At 37.5% G+C, this 22180-nt stretch overlaps 1 protein-coding gene across 9 annotated transcripts in view; it reads left to right on the forward strand.

The window, feature by feature from the left end:
• Positions 1 to 22180, forward strand: part of MYBPC1 (myosin binding protein C1) — a 109564-nt gene that overhangs the window by 37100 nt on the left and 50284 nt on the right. For 3 of the 9 annotated variants that reach the window (XM_007503313.3, XM_007503316.3, XM_056798761.1), the window contains exons 4-11: positions 2290 to 2328; positions 2880 to 2915; positions 4564 to 4674; positions 7377 to 7525; positions 8612 to 8729; positions 12002 to 12053; positions 15470 to 15526; positions 21912 to 22078. In XM_007503313.3, the coding sequence (XP_007503375.1) occupies positions 2290 to 2328; positions 2880 to 2915; positions 4564 to 4674; positions 7377 to 7525; positions 8612 to 8729; positions 12002 to 12053; positions 15470 to 15526; positions 21912 to 22078 (729 nt within the window). The remainder of the gene's footprint in view (positions 1 to 2289; positions 2329 to 2879; positions 2916 to 4563; positions 4675 to 7376; positions 7526 to 8611; positions 8730 to 12001; positions 12054 to 15469; positions 15527 to 21911; positions 22079 to 22180) is intronic. The other 6 variants (XM_056798760.1, XM_056798762.1, XM_007503318.3 and 3 more) reach the window with 3 other exon arrangements.

Here is a 22180-nt window from a genome sequence, read left to right on the forward strand (position 1 = left end):
GCCAAGAAACTTGTAGGTCCATAGACCTTGACTCAGCCGAACCAATTTTTCAAGACTAAAGTTTGAGCACGAATGTCATTACCAAATTATCTATAGCAAAACAATTTCAGGGGTTGTTTCTGGAGGAGGTGGTAAATGTTATGCCTCATAGATATGCTGAGTTTCTTTTCCTGAAACTGTTTTCTTTAGTACTCTCTGAAATTTTAAATTTTTATTAGAATAGGCATCTCTGAGGGGGCAGCTGGGTGGCTCAGTGGATTGAGAGTCAGGCCTAGAGATGGGAGGTCCTAGGTTCAAATTTGGCCTCAGACACTTCCCAGCTGTGTGACCCTGGGCAAGTCACTTGACCCCCATTGCCTAGCCCTTACCACTCTTCTGCCTTGGAGCCAATACACAATATTGACTCCAAGATGGAAGGTGAGGGTTTAAAAAAAAAAAAAGAATAGGCATCTCTGAATTAAGTATTTTTCCCTGGGAAGCATTCTGACTCATTTGGGGGAATGATGTTTCTTCTAAGACACAGATACCTGTATTCTCAAACTTCGATTTTATTCTTCCTCTTTTCCCAATGTCCACACTCTCATCCCCAAGAATGCTTCTTTTCATAATACCCAACTTTTAAAATTGTACTATTTTTTCTAAGTTTTTATTGACATTTTCTGCTTCTTTCACCATCATCGTTATCCAAAAGTCCCTCCTCTTCTCATATGACAAATAGTATTTTTAGAGAGGAAAAAAGATCAGCCAAACTGATCAATAATACATTGAAGAAGTCCAAAAATAATTACAATGTGTCATGACTATGTACCTCTCATCACACAAAGAGGAAGGTTGTGCCCAACTTCTTAATTTTTTTTATCAATCATTTTTTCCCTCTATCATCCCCTTTAAAAAAAAATTCTTGCAAAAACAGGCATATTCAAGCAGAACAAATTCTTCCATTGTCCACTGTAAAAATGTGCCCCACTCTGCACAGGCAGTCTCAGTCAGAAAGTGGGTAGCATCTTTCATGATTAGTTCTGTGGAATAATAATTGATCAGTCACTAAACTGAATTTACATCTTTCCAAATTGTTCATTTCAGGAATGTTGTTGTTAGTGCCCAACTTTTACCAAACTTAGAAGACAGTCATCCACTATGATTTGATCCATCAAAATTGTCTTCATTATTTTTTAGATATGTCTCATGACTTTGTGAAAGCATGTGAAGACTATCTTTCCCTTCTAGTAAGGAATTGACCCAAGAAGCTGAGAGAGAATTTTTTAACTATGTTTATTTAGCACCCTCCAAAAAACAACCAAACAGACAAAAATGAAGAATGACATGGTCTTTTCAGTTAGCTTTTCATTTTCCTTGCCCAATATCAGTGGAAGTTCGTTGCTGGATTTATGATGAATGTTAAAATTCTAGTTTCATTTTTATAGCAACACACAATCCAGATAATAATGTAATCAAGGATCAGACGACTGTGCCATTATGGAGTAGGAAGCAATCGAGAATAAGATCCTTTGGCTATTTTGGTAATTTACATCCTTGGGAGATTTTGGGCAAGAACTCATACTGAGTTTCCTCCATCATGAATAACATAATAGTAAAGTTCCAGGAGATATGGTTTATTATTAAGGAACTGCCAGTCATTTGAAATGTAAGATACATTTCAAGGACCTTAATAGCTTGTGGAAATTTCATTTCACATTTTACTGTTGAATATACACTGGACCTTCAGTTTGGGGTTATATTTACTTGTCATACTTACCTCTCTAGGCCTTCACTTTGTCTTCTACAAAAAGATTATGTTGTACCCTATGGTCCAGATCTATCTATGGCTCGTTGCTATGTAAAGAGAGGCATTGCATTAGATGATCGCTAAGGATCCTTCCAGCCCCAAATCTGTGATTCTGACATACTCATTGGCTCAGATTTCACTGTGTTTGGGATTTTCATATCACCTCTTTTCTCAGCTATGCAAAATGCTTTCCCACAGAGGAGCCATCCTAAATCTTTGATTCAATTGAGTTGGTTTGTTGCCTGCTCTTTTCAAATTTATTCCACTGATTCACCATTTCACTTATTGAGGGTCCCAAGATTCATCCTTCCATTTGAAGTTCTCTCTCCAAGTGGTTCCTTCCTCTTTTTTTCCTGCAGGTGTCATTTTCTCATGTCATCTCTGTCATCCTCATCATTCTTCTCCCTCCATCACCTCAACCCCATTCCCCCATCTCCCACAGAAGGTTAATATGGACAAAACTTTTTTCTCCTTGATTATTATCTTCCTATTTCTTTTTCCAGGTGAAGGTGATGTCTCTCCACCCAGTGCTCTGCCAGCAGGTTAGGATGGTTCCAATTTTTAAATTTAAGTTTATTGTTAATTATCTAGATAAAAAAGGAAGTGTAAATCAGTTTCTGGGTGGAACTCTGAGCCACAAACACCTTGGGATTTCACCTGGGATGGTTCCTCAGGAACCTGAAGAAACACATTGGCTTGAACTGTCATTTAACAGCATTGAAAAGGAGACTTTGCTTAATGAATTATATATAATGAATATTAATTTCAGAAATAGCAATGCTTGAATTTCCAGTCCATCGATCTAGCTACCCCATCTCTCCCTCTATCCTATCTCTCTCTTTCTAGATATTTATGCAAGTCTGTGCATACATTTTTACTCATACACATATAGATGGGTTGGAAATTCATATATATATATGTATATATAAACACATATATTTATATTTACAATGTTCCTGGTGATTTATCACATAAGTCAACTTTAATATTCTCTCCATCAGCAGAAGAGACAGCTTTTGGGAGGACTAAGAGGGTGTGAAGTCATCTCAAATTCTTTTAACAGGATGTCATCCAAGTCATTCTTTCCTTTCAGATATCAATGCCCGGGCACTGGCAAGGAAAGATTCAGGTGAGCCCATTCCTGAATAAACAAGACATTCCATTTCTGGCTCCTAAAGACACTAATGATCTCTTTCCTTAAAGGTGTTGATTCTGTGATTCTGCTTTTAACACTGGTTTTGTTTCAGTTTTATCCTCCATCATAATCTTCTACTGCATTTTATTTATAAGAACATCACTTTGTCAGGAAATTGGTGGTAGTTTTATCAGTGTGGGGAAAGGTTAATATTCAAAGGCTAGACAAGTTTTAAACTTTTGTTTTTCTTTCAAGTCAACTGCACAAGCATTAGCCAGGTACCAGCACGATGGATTAAAAAACAAAATGAAGTAATGAATGGAAAAGTATTTATTAAATATTTGCTATGTATAAAGCACTGCTGTAAAGTCTCAGGGATAAAAATAGAAGAGAAAGACACTTCCTGTCCTCAGGGAGCTTCTCTTCTGTCAAACATTCTTCTTCCATAATATTTATCCAAACCTGTGAAGATCAAAAGTCATATGAGGATTTCACCATAGAGTGATCAGCCTTCCTCAAGTGTCAGTTGAAATCTCACCTTCTACAAGAAGCTTTTACTAGCTCCCATTTGATGCTAATGTCTTCCAATTGAGAATAACTGCAATATAATGTATACAATATTACATTATGTATAATGGAATATATATAATATTATGTCCCCTATTGTTCATAGTTGTTTCCATGCTGTCTCCTTCATTAAATTACAAGCTCTCTAGGGGCACAAACTATTTTTGTCTTTCTTTGTATCCCTGTCACATAACACAATGTCTGGAATATAGGAAGCACTTAAAAATGCCTTCTGGCTTATAGATTTTATAGAGTTCATAAACAGAACATAATGTAAGATCAGATTGTAATATTTCTTTTTCATTAAAAGCTCTGAAAGAAGCAAGGAAGCATGGAAGGAAAGAAGGAATGAAGGATGGAGGAAAGGAAGGAGGGAGGGGAAAGAGTCAATACTCTCATAAACTTCTCTCTCTTTATGAAGAGGCATTGTAAATATTTTTTTTTGATCCAGAAAGCCAGAACTCCTTACTTGTAGCTCTTTCATGAGACCCAAATTCATGTGTTCATCCAAAAGATGACCATCAGGATCTGCCAGCCTTCCTCATGTACCCACCAAGCAAAGAGCAGTCACTGGGAATACTCACCTAATCTCCTTAATCCTTCTTCCCCACCCAACCCCACTCCCTCAAGAATTGATGGGCTTTGCTGGTTCCATCTAACTTTAGAGAAGTCACTTGGGAATGCCCATAGCCATTCAGTCACCCAGGGAAAATGATCCAGGAGCCTTAATTTCATTTATTTGCTACTATTGTGTGAATCAAGAAGGAAGATTAAGCTGGTTTAGAACAACAGTGATGAAAATAAGGCTGGCAAATTTCTGGCATTTGTTTGCAGAATTCCCCTCTGTCTAGAAATGTTCTCATTCTGATGTCTCTTTTCCTCCCTCATGGGAAGCTATTCCACAGGAAGTGTAAGATCTCATTCTACTAAAACCCATTACCCTGTAAAATTGAGGAAGCTAAACTATTGTATTAAAAGAAGGTAGGTTCCTGAGTTAAGCCAAACACTGAGAACAGGTAAGTCTTTCTGGGGATAGCTTACTTTGAAAGTGATCTGTTTGCTTTTTGCTTCTCAGAATGGTCTCTTGGGGAATCCCCAGTTGGAGAAGAACAAGACAAGCAGAATTCTAACACTTCCCAAAGTGCCCTTTTTGTGGAGAAGCCACAGAATGGAACAGTGAAAGTCGGTGAGTGTCTAGAATTAAGTGCTGTTCTTGAGGACAGGGGCTTTCTTCTTTGCTTGTATTTGTATCCCCAGTATAAGTCCTTAATGTCTGTCCCATCTTTATATCTAGCTATTTATCTTTTTATCTACCATATCTTTGTAGTTATGTCTCTGTGTCTCTCTCTGTCTATCTATCTTCTTGTCTGTCTGCCCATCCCTCTCTCTCTCTCTCTCTCTATCTATCTATATCCATACCTCTACCCTATCATTTCTTCTATCTACATATCATTTCATCTATCTAGAATTTTGTCACTTTACTCTTTACCTCTCGTTCTCTTTACCTATTATTCTATCTGCCTACATACCTATAATTTCTTGTGTGTATTTATGTATCTCCGTATGTATGCATGTGCCTATCTGTCTGTGTAGCTGGCTAGTTATCTTAATAATGTAGAAAACTAAAAGCTAGACAGCAGCCCTATGATCTTCCACGTCCTGATCAGGTCTGGTGACCATATGCCTACAGATCTGTACTCTGAAGGATCTGATAGGCATCAGGCAGATAGACTATCAGTTCTATCAGTATATCAGTGGATGATCTGTGATCTCACTGATGTGGATATTCTCTCCATCTGGACAGAACAAAGCCCATCTACACAATTTTATCTTGGGTGCTTCTTATCCATGTTCTCCCCCAGATATTCCAAAGAGAATCTACCCACTATTGTACTGGAGGTCTCCCTTGCTTTGTAGTGCCTTTTTACATTTCATGGAGAGTGGTGTAGCATTGCAGATGCCCATCTACTCTCCCTGTCTTACTATGGGACCCTTCCCCTCTCTTTCATATTATATTCTTCCTCAATAACCTCCCTTCCACCACTTCTATTTTTTAAAAACCTTTATCTTCTGTCTTAGAATCAGCACTAAGTAACAGTTCCAAGGTAGAAGAATGGTAAGGGCTAGACAAATAGGGTTAAGTGACTTGCCCAGGGTTGCTCAACCAGTAAGATTCCAAGGTAAGATTTGGACTTAGGTCATCCTGCCTCCAGGTAGTGCTAATGGTTTCCATTCATGGATTATTTTTTTAAAACTTTGACCTTCTGTCTTTGAGTCAATACAAAGTATTGATTCCAAGGAAGAAGAGCATTAAGGACTAGTCAATGGGGGTTAAGTGGCTTGCCCAGGGTCACAACTAGGAAGTATCTGAGGCCAGACTTAAACCCAGATCTTTTTTACTCCAAGCCTTGCTTTCTATCTAATGATCCACCTAGATGCCCCCTTTCATCACTTTTTGAACAAGGATCATCCCTGGCTTCACTAAAATTGACTTGAGCCCACTTGCCTTTCTCCTTTGCCCACTGGATCATTGACAACTTTACTTCTTTAAAAGTGGTTGTGTTGGGGGCATCTAGGTGGCTCAATGGATCTTCAGGCCAGACCTGGAGACAGGAGGACCTGGATTCAAAATTGACCTCAGTCACTTCCTAGCTGTGTGACCCTGGGCAAGTCACTTAAGCTCCATTGCCTAGACCTTACTGGTCTTCCATCTGATACTTAGACTGAAGGTAAAGTTTTTTGGTTTTTTTTAAAGTGGCTATGTTCCAAGATTCATGAATATCTAGCATTACTGGAGAATATTTGTGAGTTTTTAAAAAATGTTAATTATATTTCTAAAATATGTAAAGAGTTTGAAATTTTTTAAGGTAGAATAAATGCTGTAGAGAATTCTATAGAGACAACATGCTGTAATGAACCGGCCTTTGTGTTCAAGTTCTACCTCTGACTGTGGTACCCTGGACAGATTCCTTAAATCTTAGTGTTCTAGGCAATTCTCTAAGATTAGAGAATTGAATGGATACCTGAATGGATAGAAGAACTGATCTCATACCAGAGTGCTTATGCCAGTAAGTCATAGGCATGGCCCTCATCCCTATCCTATTGAACAGGGTGGCAAAGCCCAGTCTTTGCAATTGGTGAATATAAAACATGAAAATAAAGGTTTGCATCAGAATTCAAAATCTACTTTTTCAATTAATTTTAGGCTATTTCTGAAAAGTGTGCACTCTTTGAATGTTATTTGAAACACTCAGTGAATCCAGATTCCTGGAGAACATCTCCAAATAAGAAGAGCAGCGAGTCTGGGATTTCAGCGATTGGGTCCCAGTACCTTGTCCAGTCATGTAGATAGTCTGTGGTCACTTAATTAGTATATATGGTGGTATTTTTCAGCTTCCATATCTAAACATCTATTTTACTAGAAAAGACCTTGGCTTTTAGAATTGAGTATTTTATTTGTAGTTCTAAGGCAGCTAAGTGGCACAGTGGATAGAATGCTGGACCTAGAGGAAGGAAGACCTGAGTACAAATCCAGTTTCAAATACTTACTAGTTGTGTGCTCCTGGAAAACTCACTTAACCTCTGTATTCCTCTCTTTCATCATCTGGGAAATGGGGATAACAACAGCACCCTACCTCACAAGATTTTTGAGAAGATAAAATTTTATAATATTTAGAAAGTACTTTGCACATCTTAAAGCACTATATAAATGCTACCTACCATTATCATTATTTTCTAAAACATCTAGAGGGGAATCGAGCATTTTCATTAACTTTCAAGTTTTGGGCTATCCTGCATATGTGGTAATGAAATAAGTGTTTCTAGTTGATAATAAACTATATACATATGTGTATATTAACCAAAGTTGGAATTGTGTGTATTTTTTAGGTGAAAATATTACTTTTATAGCCAAAGTTGAAGCTAAGGATCTTCTTCGAAAACCCACTGTTAAATGGTTCAAAGGAAAATGGATGGACTTGGCTAGCAAAGCTGGGAAACATCTTCAGCTGAAGGAAACCTTTGAAAGACAAACTAGGGTATGATCCTGATCTCTGAGTGTATTTCCTCATCTTTGCCTGCTGAGATAGCTTTTCCCAGAACTATAACTAGATCCAGGTGACTGGGCTTTTGCCCCAAGATGAAATATGGTAGAGAGGAGTCACGTCCAGCATCAGCACCAGGACCAGCAGTGATGGTGGCATATCGGCCTCCCTAGAAGTCACTTAGAGGTTTCTCCCGTTCTCAGCTGAATCTAATCCAGAACCTGGATTTCTTATATATTTCTCTTTGTGTCTCCTAAAGGAGAAAGATAACTCAGTGCTTGCCCTGGGCTTCTTCCTCCTGCTGACAGCAGAGCTAGGACTATGTGCTCAGCATCTTCCTAATGAAAGATGTAACTCCATTGCTTTCTGCCATGACATACCTTGTATTGTTCTGAAAGCTAAAACATGTTCTTTTTCTTTTTTTGTAAAGATATTTTGTTGTACCAATTATATGTAATAATAAGTTTCCACATAAGTTTTCTGATATATGACCCAAATTGTCTCCCTCCCTCCCTTCCCCCTTCTCAGAGCTGGTAAGCAATTTGATCTGGTTATACACATATTATCATGCAAAACATATTTCCATATTGCTCATTTTTGTAAAAGGATAATCATATAAAACCAAAATCCCCAAATAAACACCCAAATAAACTAAAGCAAAAAATTGTATGCTTTGATCGGCATTCTAACTCCAACAGTTCTTTCTCTGGAGGTGGAGAGCTTTCTTTGTCATCAGTCTTTCAGAAGTAAGCAGAACTAGGAAAACACTATACACAGTAAGCAATATTGTGGGATGCTCAACTGTGATCGATTTCGCTACTCTCGGCAATACAATGATCCAGGACAATTTTGAAGGAACTGAGCCCTGGGGACTTGCCAAGGTCACACAGATGGCCTGAATCATAAGGGGGATTTGAACTCACTTCCTCTGGCTCTAGAGCCAAGGTCCTTTCCACTGTCCCAATGACTAACCATGAGGACAGCCATGCACTTGTATTTAGGTGTCAAAGAGACCGATGAGATTCTAACTTTGTACTCACAAGACACAGGTATGATTTGTGCCACTCCCTCTCTTTTCAGATGTATACATTTGAGATGCAGATTATCAAAGCCAAGGAGAACTATGCTGGCAACTACAGATGTGAAGTGTCCTACAAGGACAAGTTCGACAGCTGCTCCTTTGACCTCGAAGTACACGGTAAGGTCCTTGGGGTTATTGTGGGCTTTCTGGCTATTCGCAAGATATTAGCTAGCTACAAAAGGAATCCCTTTATTAAACCTCACTTTATGCTTCTGACTGCAGTGGATTTAACAAAGCCTGAATATTATGGGCTAGTCTGCAAATGCATTGATAAGCAGCATTCCCTATGGTTTAATGACTGAGATAACTAGGGTGAGTAGTACTAGAGTACTTCTCTGCTAAGTGCTGAAATTCAGAGGATGTAGGCAGCTCTGGAATTCCTTCAGCTAAAAAGAAACTGAGCTGAGCCCCTAGCTTGCTAAAGCAATTAGTCAAAATAGGAAAGGAATCAGTGGCTTTTTCCTCCTAGTTGCTCTACCTTAAATGAGCTCCTCCCTACCTCCCCCTGTCCTTTGTGCCCTAGAATCTTTGCCCATCAGAACACTATTACAGAGTTTCTGCCTGACTTCCGACAACTGAATTTGTCTTTAAATGTTGACTTCTTATTGTATTATTATGTATTATATATAAATATGACTTTCTTATTGCTTGCTCAAGGTATAAAAAATTCTAGTTCTAACTTTGCTTTGAGAAATGACTCTTCCTATTTCTCTAAGGACCAGCCAAAGGGCATCAAATTTAGTAATATTGTGGTTCCTTTTACCAAGAAGATGGATCACACTGTGTCTGATTCCTCTCCTTCAACATTTTTGGGATGAACTATTCAAGCTCAAGACTGGAAGGAGACCCAAAGTACCCTTCATGACACCGGGAAGGGAGAATTACTTACCTTAGGCCAGTATTACTCCTAGGTTTTATTCAGATTTTGAAGTGAAATTAGTAGGGGAGAGTATAATACTGCTATTTCACAGATGTGAGCTCTTATTAATGGAATTACTCCCTCCTTTAATTCAGAGTTTATATATTTATAAGATACTATAGCAAAAAAAAAATCATCCTCTGGTATCCAGCCTTCTGGTGATTAACCCTTGCCGAACTTTTGCTGAGCGAATCCTTGACTGACCAAACTTAAAGTCTACACCTGAATCCATAACAAAAGCCTTTCAGGTTTAGTGGGGATTGACAGAACTTTTAAATCAGCTGGTTTAGCCTCTGAGAACCCAAATTACTTCCCCTCCCATAAGACCCACCGAGGAGCTTATTTAGTATTTGATTTATTTTTTTACTTTCCACTTTCTTTCCACCATATTGATTCTAAGGCAGAAGAGCAGTAAGGGCTAGGAAATGGGGGTCAAGTGACTTGCCCAGGGTCACACAGCTAGGAAGGGTCTGAGGTCAGATTTGAACCTAGGACCTCCCATCTCTAGACTGGTTCTCAATCCACTGAGCCACCCAGCTGCCCCTATCAAGTAGGGCTTCAGTAGAAGTGGGATAGGGGTTAAGAAAAATAAATATTATTTATTTTAAATTGCACACCATTAAAAAAATTATGTGTGTGTATACATATATATGAAAGAAGATGTGAGACCTTACTCAGTGGGAATTTGTGTGAAAAGGCGCCCATTAACTGCCAAACTTAATTGTTAACCAGTAATATGATGTATAATATATCTCTTTCACCCTACCAAAAGAATTATGTTGAATTTAAGCTGCAGCAGTAGCTGTTTAAAATCCAGAACATGGGAGGGAATTGTCCCACAGCAACCCCTACTAATCAGAGCATAGTACGAGGACCACACATAACTCAAGACTGATCTTATAAATTACACTATGTCCAGAAGAGCATGACCAGAATGGTGAAGGTTCTGGACTCTATGTCTCACAAGGAATAAAGACAGTGTGAGATAATGGAAGGGATTCTGAAGTTGGAATCAGGAGATCGGAATTCAAATTCCAAAATCACTTTACATTACAGTCTTGGCTACCCAATCTACAAAATGGGGAGTCAAGTCAACAAACAAGCATATATTAAGTCCCTACTGTGTGCCAAGGACTAGAGATACAAAGAAAGGTAAACACATAGTCAGAAGCTCATGTTCTCATGAGAGACGGGTACAACATTCATATAACCAGACACCTCCACGATATATACAGAGAAGATGAAAGACAATTTGAAGGAGATGGGGTGGGGAATGGGGAATGGCTTTCTAGACTAGGTGCAACTCACAGGAATGTTGAGGGAAGTGCTTTGTAAACCTTAACAAAAATAAGCTGTAATTATAAGGGATGGTTCAAGAAACTGGATCTATTTCAACTGAGAGATGTAAGAGGTATCACAGACCTCCCCCACTTAAGGATAAGTATAGGCTTCTGGTGATTCAATCTAAAAATGAACAGGGGAGAGTTAATCCCATCTTCACAGAGAGGATAAGCCAACCATAGATTTTTAGAGTTAGCAATGATTCTAGAGGTTATCCAGTCCAGCCTTTTCTATTTTGCAGCCCAGAGAGATTTGCCTGTTGTTCCAAAGCTCTGACGTGAAGAACCCAGACTTGGGATTCAAGTATTCTGACCCAAAGATCAGTGATCTATCCTCCCTACCATCCTTCCTAGAACCCTAAAGTGTAGCACAATCTTCCATATATTTTGGGTCAGTCTTCATTTTATACCGAAGGACTAGAAGTTTCAATAATTCTTTACCTTGAAGTATGCTTTAGGACTCAAAGTATTTACCCATACATTCTTATCTAGTCCTTAAAATGACACTGTCCCAGGTAGTATTAATCCATCCATTTTACAGATGAGGAAAGGGAGGCCCAGAGAGATGAACTGATTTATCTAAATGAGCTAATTAGTGTCAGTGGCAAGGGGAAGTCAATACTCATTTCACTTCCACATTCAAGGAGGAAGATTCAGATTCATCAAAAGAAAGATCTTCTTATCAGTCTAAGTTCCCCAACAATGACAAAAGCTGCTTCACAAGAGAGGGAGCTTCTTATCACTGGCGTTCAAGAAGTTTGACTTCTTTATCTGGAATGATATGGAATGGATTTTCTCAGTGTATGGGAGGTTGGACCAGGGTAGAACCTCAGTTAATCCAAGCCCCTCCCCCCTTTTTTTATAGATGAAGTAGGAGGACCAGAAACATTCAGTGATGTCTTCACGGTTACACAGGTGACAAGTAGTAGAGGTAGAATTGGAATTCAGGTCTTTCAACTCCAAACCCTACCCTCCTTCCATTGTACCAAGCTGTATCACCTATGGTCTATCTCTGCAAAGATTCACCTGTAGCATTTAAGATCTGATTAAAATTCATATCTTAGAAAGCATCACACCCAAGACCCTTTTCTTCATGGCCATTAACATTGTTGTTTTCTTTTCTTTTAAAGAATCTACTGGAACCACTCCAAACATTGATATCAGATCTGCTTTCAAAAGAAGGTAACTGCAAATGGGCATTTTGGGAATGCATAGGATTCATGTTACCCTCTACTCTTCACTCCACATCTCTTTCTTTGATAGGACTCCTTATCACTGGTCTCCCAACTATTCAAGAGATTAATTGGAAGGCTAGTGATGGGTTTGGGGTTGGAGTTGGCTGAAAGGGTCATGTCAAATATGTCAAATTTAATGTATTATCAATTTTAGAATGAATTTGTTCTAGTCACACCCACATTTCCTCCAGTGGTCACACTGGTCTTCAAAAGACTTAGTTTTTCTTCCGTAAACAGATTTGTTTTTCGCAGATTATATGTACACAATAAGACCACTATACCCAAAAGTGTTTGAGAGGATGCTCCCCTCCATAGTGTCTCATGGTCATCACCTAGAGAAGGGAAACATTCCCCCCCCTTTTTTTGCAGTCTCTATGCCTTTGCTTAGTAACAGAGTAGCACTATACACAGAACTAGCATTTATGTAACACTTTAAGGTTTAAAAAAATGTCTTACATATGCTGTTCCATTTATCACTCACAATAATCCTATGAGACAGGTATTATTATGGTCATTTTTCAGCTGAGAAAACTGAGGCCCAGAGAGGTTAAGTCTCTGTCCAGGGTCCAATAGCTTGTGAGTGTCTAAGGTGGGCTTTGAACCCAGGTCCTCCTCAATCCAAGATGAGTTCTCTTTCCACTACCCTACTATCTCCAAGTAATTATGGAGGCCCCGGACCTTAAGAATTTTTTTTTTAATTTCTTTTTGCCCCCATTGTCCCTGAGCTCAGGAGCCCTTAGATTGAATTGTGAATGAAATCACCTTAAATCACTCTTGACATTCCAAGAGATGAAGTCCACTGTTTATGGAACATTGTTATAATCCATTTTTTATAGTTAAAGTACTTTCAAGTACCTTCTGGGACATCCTTGGACAAATTTACTCCCAGTCCAATATTAGAAAAGATCCTTATTACTTAAGACAAAATGTTGAATTAATTATGTAGACAAACAACTTCTGAGAAGCAGATAGGGTCAGAGCAGAGGGCAGTTGAGCATCTACCCAATGACCTGCCAACTAAGTGACCATTTTTGTACTTTCTGAGGGAGCAGGATATGAGGTTAGTGACCTATGGTGCTCCTAGAAACTCTGTCTAGTCTTGCCTAGTCAGTTGACATCATAGGAATTTCCCCAACCAATTTTGAGAAGGTCAATCCCTTTTGAAGTTTGGTCAAATAATCCTGTGCCAGTTGGAAAATGACTTACTTATAGACATACTTTCTTGCCTTCAGGGACTTTACTTCAAAAATAGCCTCGTTACATAAGCAAATCTAAGGAGTATATATGAATATATGAATATATATATATGAAAACTGTATTGGAGTCATGCATAAAGCATGGCCCAGGGTTTAGTTTATAAGGCTAGGAATGTGTTTCTTCATTTCTTTTTAAGTCCATGTATTATTTCCTTTACATGGCATAAGGTAGGTGGTACCAAAGATTTCCCATCTTCATCTAAAGATCAGAAAGCCTTCAAAATATTTGATAAACTCTTAACTTTGGCATCAGAAAGCCCCCAACAAGTGGCCTGTTGTGGAAACTGGCATCATTTAAATACTCCATTACCCAAATTAGAGTACTGAATGGCAAAATAAAGAAAACCAGAGTTTGGCAAAATATAGACATCTAATATGACTTTGGCAAGTATAGAAGGGATGAATAATAATCTGGTCAGAATAGAGGAATTAGAAAGGAGTTTACATAGTTTGCAGAAGAAACTCACACCACAAATAGCCTTGCTCCTTATTGCCATTCCTTGATGGAAGGAAGTTAATTTGATAGCATAATAATTCTTTAATCAGGTTAAATGTTTTGCCCAACATAACATCTGCATCTTATTCATTAATTTTTAAAGCTATCTTAATTTGGAATCTTTGTTTCAAAACAATTTTTAAAAACTGCAATTAGGTATTTTTAATTTTTATGTTTTAAGCATACTTTTGTCCTCTACTACTTTGGCCAATGAAAATATAAGTGTTTGTTAAATCAATGAACCAACAAATGAAATGATATTTGCTATTTCCTAATGACCTTATAGGTAACTTTATTCTTTTTTGAAAAATGCTGTTTGAACATTTCAAGTCCTGGTACCCTCACTATCTCTTACCATCTATCTTAAGCAGGGCACTACAAATATTTGCCTTAAAAAGTAGCTTGTATTCTGTTCAGGTTTATTTTATAGGAAAGAGAAGAAATAAAATTTTTGTCCTTGGAAAATATAGAAATGTGCATACTTCAGAAGGACCTCTCCTTGCTCTAAATGTTTGATATTAATTTTAAATAATTTTTGGGAAATGTATTTTTCCTGGAAACGTTATAACTTGTGTATTGTATGCACATTGTTTTTTTTGACCCCACAGACGCTTTCTTAGAAAACTATAAATAACATTTGTAACAGCAGGAAACAAAACCTCCATTTAAAATTTTAAACATGTAAGTAAATGGTACAATTTTGATGTCAATTCTTTAGCTTCTGCTCAGTCTCAGTTAAATCTCTAGCCAAAAAGGTGACTGCATGCCAAATCTAAGATGCATTCCTCTATAGGAAATGATTTTCCAAATAAATATTAGAAGCTTCATTGCTAATTCAGTGAAGCTCAAAGAAATGGTTTCTTTTACAGTCTTTAAAAAAAAAAAAAGCTCAAGTAAATATTGTTGCTGTAACAACAAAAAAAAAGAATTATCTCCCCAATGAAACCAAAAGGAATGCATCTTTAAATAAGCTACCCTCTATTTCCACCTGGGAAGCACACATAATGTTGGATTTTTCTTCTTCTTTTCAACATGTCAGCTGAGTCATCTACTCATTGACACCACCAGGGTAACTTGGGCTATGAGACTTCCTTCTATGTCTTTGACATTGGTATTCTAAGTTCTTAAAGACAGAACAAAGCCAATCTCTGTCTCCTGTATGACAGAATTCCCAAAGTCCTTTGTCTAGACCCCAAAGTTGCAAAAACAAAGTACTTTCTGTTGGTTGGCTTGAATGCATTTGTGTTACTCAACCATAACACAAATCTACGCAACTTGGTATATATGCAATCTACGGAATACGGGTACTTTGCTGGATCTGTGATCTCATCGATGGGAACCCTCCCTCCCACGATGCAGATCACAGAAACTCTCCTGAAACTGGAACATAACACAAGTCTTTGTGTTGCCTTTTCCACAAGTGCACTTGCTAGAAACATCAACTGTCCCTTGTGTGAAAAAGAATACAAGTTTGTGTTGGTTTTAGTCCTGTTCCTGGTGTGCCAAGAGAAAAAAAAATTGCATATACGTTCTCTCTAGAGTGTTTGCGATGGATGGTGGTCTTCGGCTCAGTGAGTAAACACAGGTTTGCTTTTCTTTTATTAACAACAGCGGTGAAGGACAAGAGGATGCAGGAGAACTTGACTTTAGTGGTCTCCTGAAACGTAGGTGAGAACCAAATGGCAAAGTGAGGAGCTGTGGGCTGGAAACCTTTAGCTTCGTGCACAAAAAAGTCAAGTTGAAAGGAATGGTCTATGGTCTTTTTTTTTTTCTAACATGATTTGCTTGGAGACTATAACAGCATCAACTAAGAAAAAAGAGAGAGGAAAGAATTGTCTATTGGCTTGTTTGAAAGATTTCTGCAAATGCTTTAACATTCAAAAATTTTTGAAAAATTCTTCTCTGAAACTTCATATTTTTACTGTCTGGGGATGGGAAGATGTGAAAATTGAGACTGATATAGACAGATCTCTGCTATACATGATACAAACCTTTAAGATTAGGCACATTATTTTTCACACCGACTAATAGAAATTCAGTCATAGAAAAATCTATCACCTCTGGTCAATTATCAAAACATAAGATGTTAATTAAGTACCTTACATCTGATTTTAAATGAGTTTGATCAGATTTTACTTCCTTCTCTTCTTTCTATTGCACTTATTTTCAAAGTGCAATTTTTACAGAAATGGCCTTTTTTGATCTTCACCTTAGCCCTAGGAAGAAAGCAAGGTAAATGGAGTTTTCATCCTTTCACAGCTGAGACAGTGATATTACACAGGAGATCCTGGGTTCAAATGTGACCTCAGATACTTCCTAGCTATGTGATCCTGGGAAAGTCATTTAACTCCCATTGTCTAGTTCTTACTGGTCTTCTGCTTTGGAACACAGTATTGATTCTAAGATAGATGAAAGTAAGGATTTGAAAAATAAATAAATAATATCCCACAGCTAGAAAGGGAGAAACCTAGATCTGACTCCTGCTTTTCTGTTCCTTTAAGGACACTGCTTTTGTCACAAGATCAAATATGATTAATCAGGATAATAATGCCTTTTGTTCAAATTTGATAAATGGCACAGCAGCCAACATTTTAGCATTGTGCTTAAAAGGTTCTGACAGGCTTCTGTGCCTTACTTTAGATGCTTGTTGAGTGAAAATGAAATAGTCAACTTCTTTTTTATTTCCTTTGTACAACACTGACCATTCTGTAGAAACCTTGACAGTTTCATCATGGACATAGCATCATAGATATAAGATTGGCAGGGACCTCAGCAGCCATCTAGTCCATCACCTTCATTTTTTAGGGAAGGAAACTGAGAATCAGGGGAAAGAAGCAAATCCAGGTCCTTGGCAGCTAATTTTTGTTATTTTATATTTTACAAAACACATCTATAAGTGACCCAGGAGAAGACCTCCCTCCCCAATGAGGGCTAGGTTGATTATTCTAAATTAATAATTCAAAGGACTGATTGCGACTTCCTTTTCTGTCATAAAGTCATACATTGTGTTTTTTCTTCTATTAAAAAAAATTCTAGAATTCTCCAATACAATTTTACTTGAAACAAACTAAGCTTGTGTTTTCTCTCTTAACTCTTATAAACACCACACTGAATTTGTCCCCTAAAGATTCTGGCATAGAATTATAGAATCCTTTTCAATTATCAACCAATCAAAAAATATTGACCATTTATACACTCAGGGCCATAAATAGACCTGGACCACCAGGACTTTTCCTAGAGTAACAAAATTTTGATAACACACTAGTTACCATAGTTACTAAACCCTCCTTCCTGCTAAGCTGTTGATTCTAAAATTGCTTCCATTATTTTCACATCCTGAATTATAAAATTGATTTGAGGTCACTTTTGTGTGATTTATCCCAGATTTGCTGCTTTTCCAACACCAGGAGTATTTCTGCATTTATTTAGTCTCTATGTATAGAATACTATGATACTAGATAATATGAGGAATACTAAGAAATTCAATATACTTAGTACTTATAGAATATTTAGCATAGTATATATGGAGAATAACAAGAAATTGGTCTCTGCCCTTAGGAAATATATGGTTTCATTCAAGTTATCAGGACAAAAACAGGTCAAAAAAGTAAATATTATTACAAGAGAGCATATGATAAAGAACCAAATAAAAATCATAATTTGATTTATGAATGATAAAAATTATTTTCAAAACCTGATCACATACTAGGAGTTTGAAGAGGCAAAGAAAAGGATCGCCAAACTACATGACCATAAAAGTTAGGTGGAAAAGAAAAATTTGGACAAAATGTATAGCTTATGTCTCCTTTTTTTCATTCTTTTCACATCCCTAAATATGATTTTTAAAATTTCATTGAATAGACTGGTATAATCTTTTAAGACTATATTCTTTTAGCCTGCTTTACTAATACAATAATATCTTTCCATTATGCTTAACTGTTTTTCTATGGCTTTGTGAATTGCATGCATTTTCGTTATAAGAGATGGTTGCCATTTCTATTCCTCTATTAATGTATAAAGCAAAATATCATTAGCACCAATTTCACGATGACCAAAATGTCTTTAAAATAAAAAAGATCTCCAGACATTGAGCTCTTTCACCAACATCTAAGAGGTCCAACAGTGCAATCAGATGATGCGGGTCCTCTATAGGAATATGGCTATAGAGGCACTTTAGTACTTTAATCTTAATAAAATTTCACATACCATATTAGTTCATGGAATTGTTAGGTTATTTAAATTTTATGGAGATTATATTGTTCATGTAAGTTCAGTCTAAAAGATGAGATTTGAGAAATCTCAATGACACCATTTTTTTTACTCTTGCTTAAAATAGCAGAAATTTAAAAAAAAATTTAATGAATATTAACAGTTGTTTTACATATAGTTGGGAAAATCAAATATTATTTTTTGAAAAGCAGACATTAGAGCTAGAACAAATGAGTAGAAATGCAAAGGGGGCAAATTTAGAATTGATATTAAAAAAAAAAAACCTTTCTACCAATTAGAACTATCCCAAAATGGAATGAGATGTCTTGGTAAGTAGTGAGTTCCTCTTCACTGGGGATCCTAACTGGAGGCTAGACAGCTACTTGGGTTCATTATAGAGAGATCCTTTTTCAAGAACTGGCCAAATTAAATAACCTCTGAGATCCTTTCCAGCTCCAACATTCTGGCACTCCAGTAAGTAAATCTATGTCCCTGATGACATGAGGCAATATAGTTAGAAAAGCTGGAAGGACTGAAGGTCTAAAGTGATTTGGACTTCATTCTGGGACACCAAAATATTGTAGAAGGAGCTAAGAGCAATTGCAGTCCTCTGGCAGCTCAGAAATAGCTAGACTTAGTTCCTGGTTAGCAAGAAAAAATTATTTTGAATAAGAAACTCCCAGAAGGCTGTTTCTTCCCTTTCTTGGATTCTCAGTCCAGCGGAGTTCCTCCCTAGCCTGATGCTCTGCCACTTTCTCCTCCACCTGTTTTGTGCTGCTTGCCCTGGGCACAAACTTTGGTGGAGATCTGGGTGTCATCGGTGCTGTTATATTCCTGTTAGGTTCTACAACAGCTTAGTGGTGGCTCCTGTTCCTGGCTCTCTGTTATCTTTCTGCAGAATGTCAGGATAAGAAAGGATGAAAGGGGGGGGGGAAATCATTGCTCCTTGATATTTATAGCCATTACTGATGGGTTTTAAAGTCTGGAAGCAGGTGGAAATTTAGCAGAGCTGGCTTAAGAAGCCTCACCAGTCCTTTCTTCATCAGCTTGTTAAATAATCAGTCATAGAACATGAAAGTGAGGCAGGCCCTCAGAGATCATCTACTCCAAGAATTCTTAACCTTTTGGGGGGAGCCACGGACCTCTTGAGCTGTCTAGCCAAGTCTGTGGATCCTGTCTCAAAATAATATTTTTAAAAACACAAAATGAAATGCAGAGGGTTATAAAGGAAACCAATTATTTTGAAATAGTTATTAATTTTTTTTTAAATTCACGGACCCCAGCTTAGGGACTGCTGATCTAGTCCAAACTCCCTATTTACAGAAGAGAGAACCGAGGCCCCCGAAGTTCAGATGACCTCTCTAGAGTACCCCTCTGAGTTGAGCGTAATTGAATTGGCATTGGCATCCTAGATTCTTTTTACCCATAGCAGAATGGCTCCTTAAATGTATGCATATAGATATATAGATATATTTAAAAAATTTTTTTTAAAATACAAGTCCAAATCTACACACAGGCTTCATGTGACATTGAGGGCATGCTAATTTTATGGCAAGCCAGTACCAATGTGTAGATGTTTAGCATGATGTATCATAGAAGTAGGCAACCCTCCAAATGAAGTAATATTTCAGTGGCACCAATTATCACAGTATCCAGAGACCTGTGACATTTTGGCTTGGTTCAGGGGGAAAAAAATAACATATATATATCTATATGTCTTTGCATGCACATTTTTGGTTGCAATTCTCCCAATCTTCCTGCTGAAAGATTCAGAGGATGGGTTTGCGACAGACTGTTGACAGGTTATAGATCTCAGGAATCTTTTGAATGATTACCAATGTTCCAACCTCAAAACAATTTTCTCATTAAGCTTTTCAGTTTCCCTTGGCCAATTTATGGCTACTGTTTCAGTAAGCCAAATATAAGGGCTCTAGCCTTGAGGGACACATCACCCTGTCCAAGTCATTTCTAAACCTTCAGAGCAGAGCTGCCCCATTGGGAAATTGACCTGTTGTTCACCAGGAATTTATCTTCTGCATTCTGTTTTGCCAGAAATTTATAGTAGCATTCATTCATTCCCTGGTCTACTTAGTGACTGGGCTAAAACTCAAGCCTAGCAGAAGACAAGTCAGAGGAGTAGTTAATCGAACACCATGTAAATAGAAGACCCCCTGCTATTGGCTAATAACCCCAAAGACAAGGTTTAAGATATTGGTCTGTGAGAAATTGATACGGCTAATAATGTAGGACCATCTCTCAGTTTTTATATTGGTTTCCATGCTGCTTTGATTAGATTTCGTGTAGGAAGAGTCTCATCTAAACCAACAGGATTCACAGTAAGTAGCCACAAATTTTAAAGTAAAACTAAACAGCATAAAAGTCACAAAAGAAAATGCTGAGATGTGCTCTATCTTGAGCCAAGGTACAGTTTTGTTGGTCTCTATATGGGCAGTTTGTAGACTTGTCCTTTACATAGTGGAAGGGTTCCTTTAATCAGTGACCAAAGTTTCATCAGAGACCTGATCTTTCATGGTCATTGATGTGTCCATGTCAAAAAGTCACTTTCGTAGTTGGTCATGAAACTCCAAGAGGATGGTAGCATCACAGACCATGATGGAAACTGAAACGTTCAATTTTATCTTCTTGTGTTCCTTGACCAAATGCACATTCCTTTTAGGGAAATTGCATTCTCCAGAGCACATTCACATCAATGATAAAAATCAAGCACACCAAAAATTTTAGTGTAGTCATTAGAAAAACAATTTGAAATGTTTGATGAAGAGAAACCCATGAACTTGCTTAAAGTGTATTCACTTCAATGCTTTGATATTTTAATGATTTTTTGATTAATGATTAAATGATATTTAATGATTCTTTGATCTTACCAAGTGGAAACTCTCTCCAAGCCTGCCCATCTAGTGCTGTTCTTCTCAATACACTTCCATTAAATCACTAATGGTCTACCCAATGTGTTGGGGATCATCTTCTAGATCTTTTAACATTGTATGGAAAACAGAAGAACAAGTGGGCTGTCCATAATTTCTCAAAATAATTACGTATTTGATTTTTGAACCTGTTTTTGTCAAATAAATGGTTTAAATCCAAGACTTTTATAGAACAGCATTTATAAATACTATATGTGCCCTTGAACACACATCTTTATAAACACACATACGTATATGGTAGGGGCTAGACCTTTGATTTTGTTGTAGAGCAGAACCTACTCTGCAAGGTATAGCCTTAGAGGGTCTCCTAGGGCACCAAGAGATTAAGTAACTTATCTAGAATCACATAGTCAACTTGAATCAGGTAAATGTCTTGAGCTGGGGTCTTCCTGACTCTTGGGCTAGCCCTCTAGCCATTATGTCACACTCTCTCATGAATAGTACTTGTTTTCCTTTATTCTCTGTTCACATCAAAGTCCTCCAATAGAAAATTCATTTTTAACGAGTTCATTATCTAAATATGAACATTTCAACTCTTCTGGAATATTCCTGAAACTAATGATCTAATTAGAAACCATCAAAATAGCTTTTAAAAGTGAGAGGGAAAAATAAAACAAGACTATAATATTTGTTTTTTTAAAAAGGACCATCTCTTGCTCTTTTAAAAAGGAAACTTTGACATCAAAAACTAAAATGTTCTTTTCAGCAAGTGATTATGTTACTATGGTCTGGAAACCCCCTAATTTGAAGATGATGAGACCAACCATTTGCTTTAGTTCCTCAGACTGTCAGTGAGAATTATAGTGTCTTATCTGTCAATGTCCATCTCAGTCCATCCCTCTTGATGGGACAGGGCAGCCGCTCTTGCCTGGCTCTCTAATGCCTTTTGCCCTCAACAGGGAAGTCAAACAGCAGGAAGAAGAACCAGAAATAGATGTGTGGGAGCTTCTGAAGAATGCCAATCCCAATGAATATGAGAAGATTGCCTTCCAGTATGGCATCACTGATCTGAGAGGCATGCTCAAGCGTCTGAAGCGCATGCGGAGAGTGGAGAAGAAGAGTGCAGGTATGTGGATGGTGGAAACGTAAACAAATACCTTCCCCCCACAATGTTTTGTTTATGTGTTGTTTTTTTTTTAATTAAAATTAAAATATTACACCAAGTAAC

This window comes from Monodelphis domestica, chromosome 5 (assembly GCF_027887165.1).
Source record: "Monodelphis domestica isolate mMonDom1 chromosome 5, mMonDom1.pri, whole genome shotgun sequence".
Taxonomy (NCBI): Eukaryota; Metazoa; Chordata; class Mammalia; order Didelphimorphia; family Didelphidae; genus Monodelphis; species Monodelphis domestica.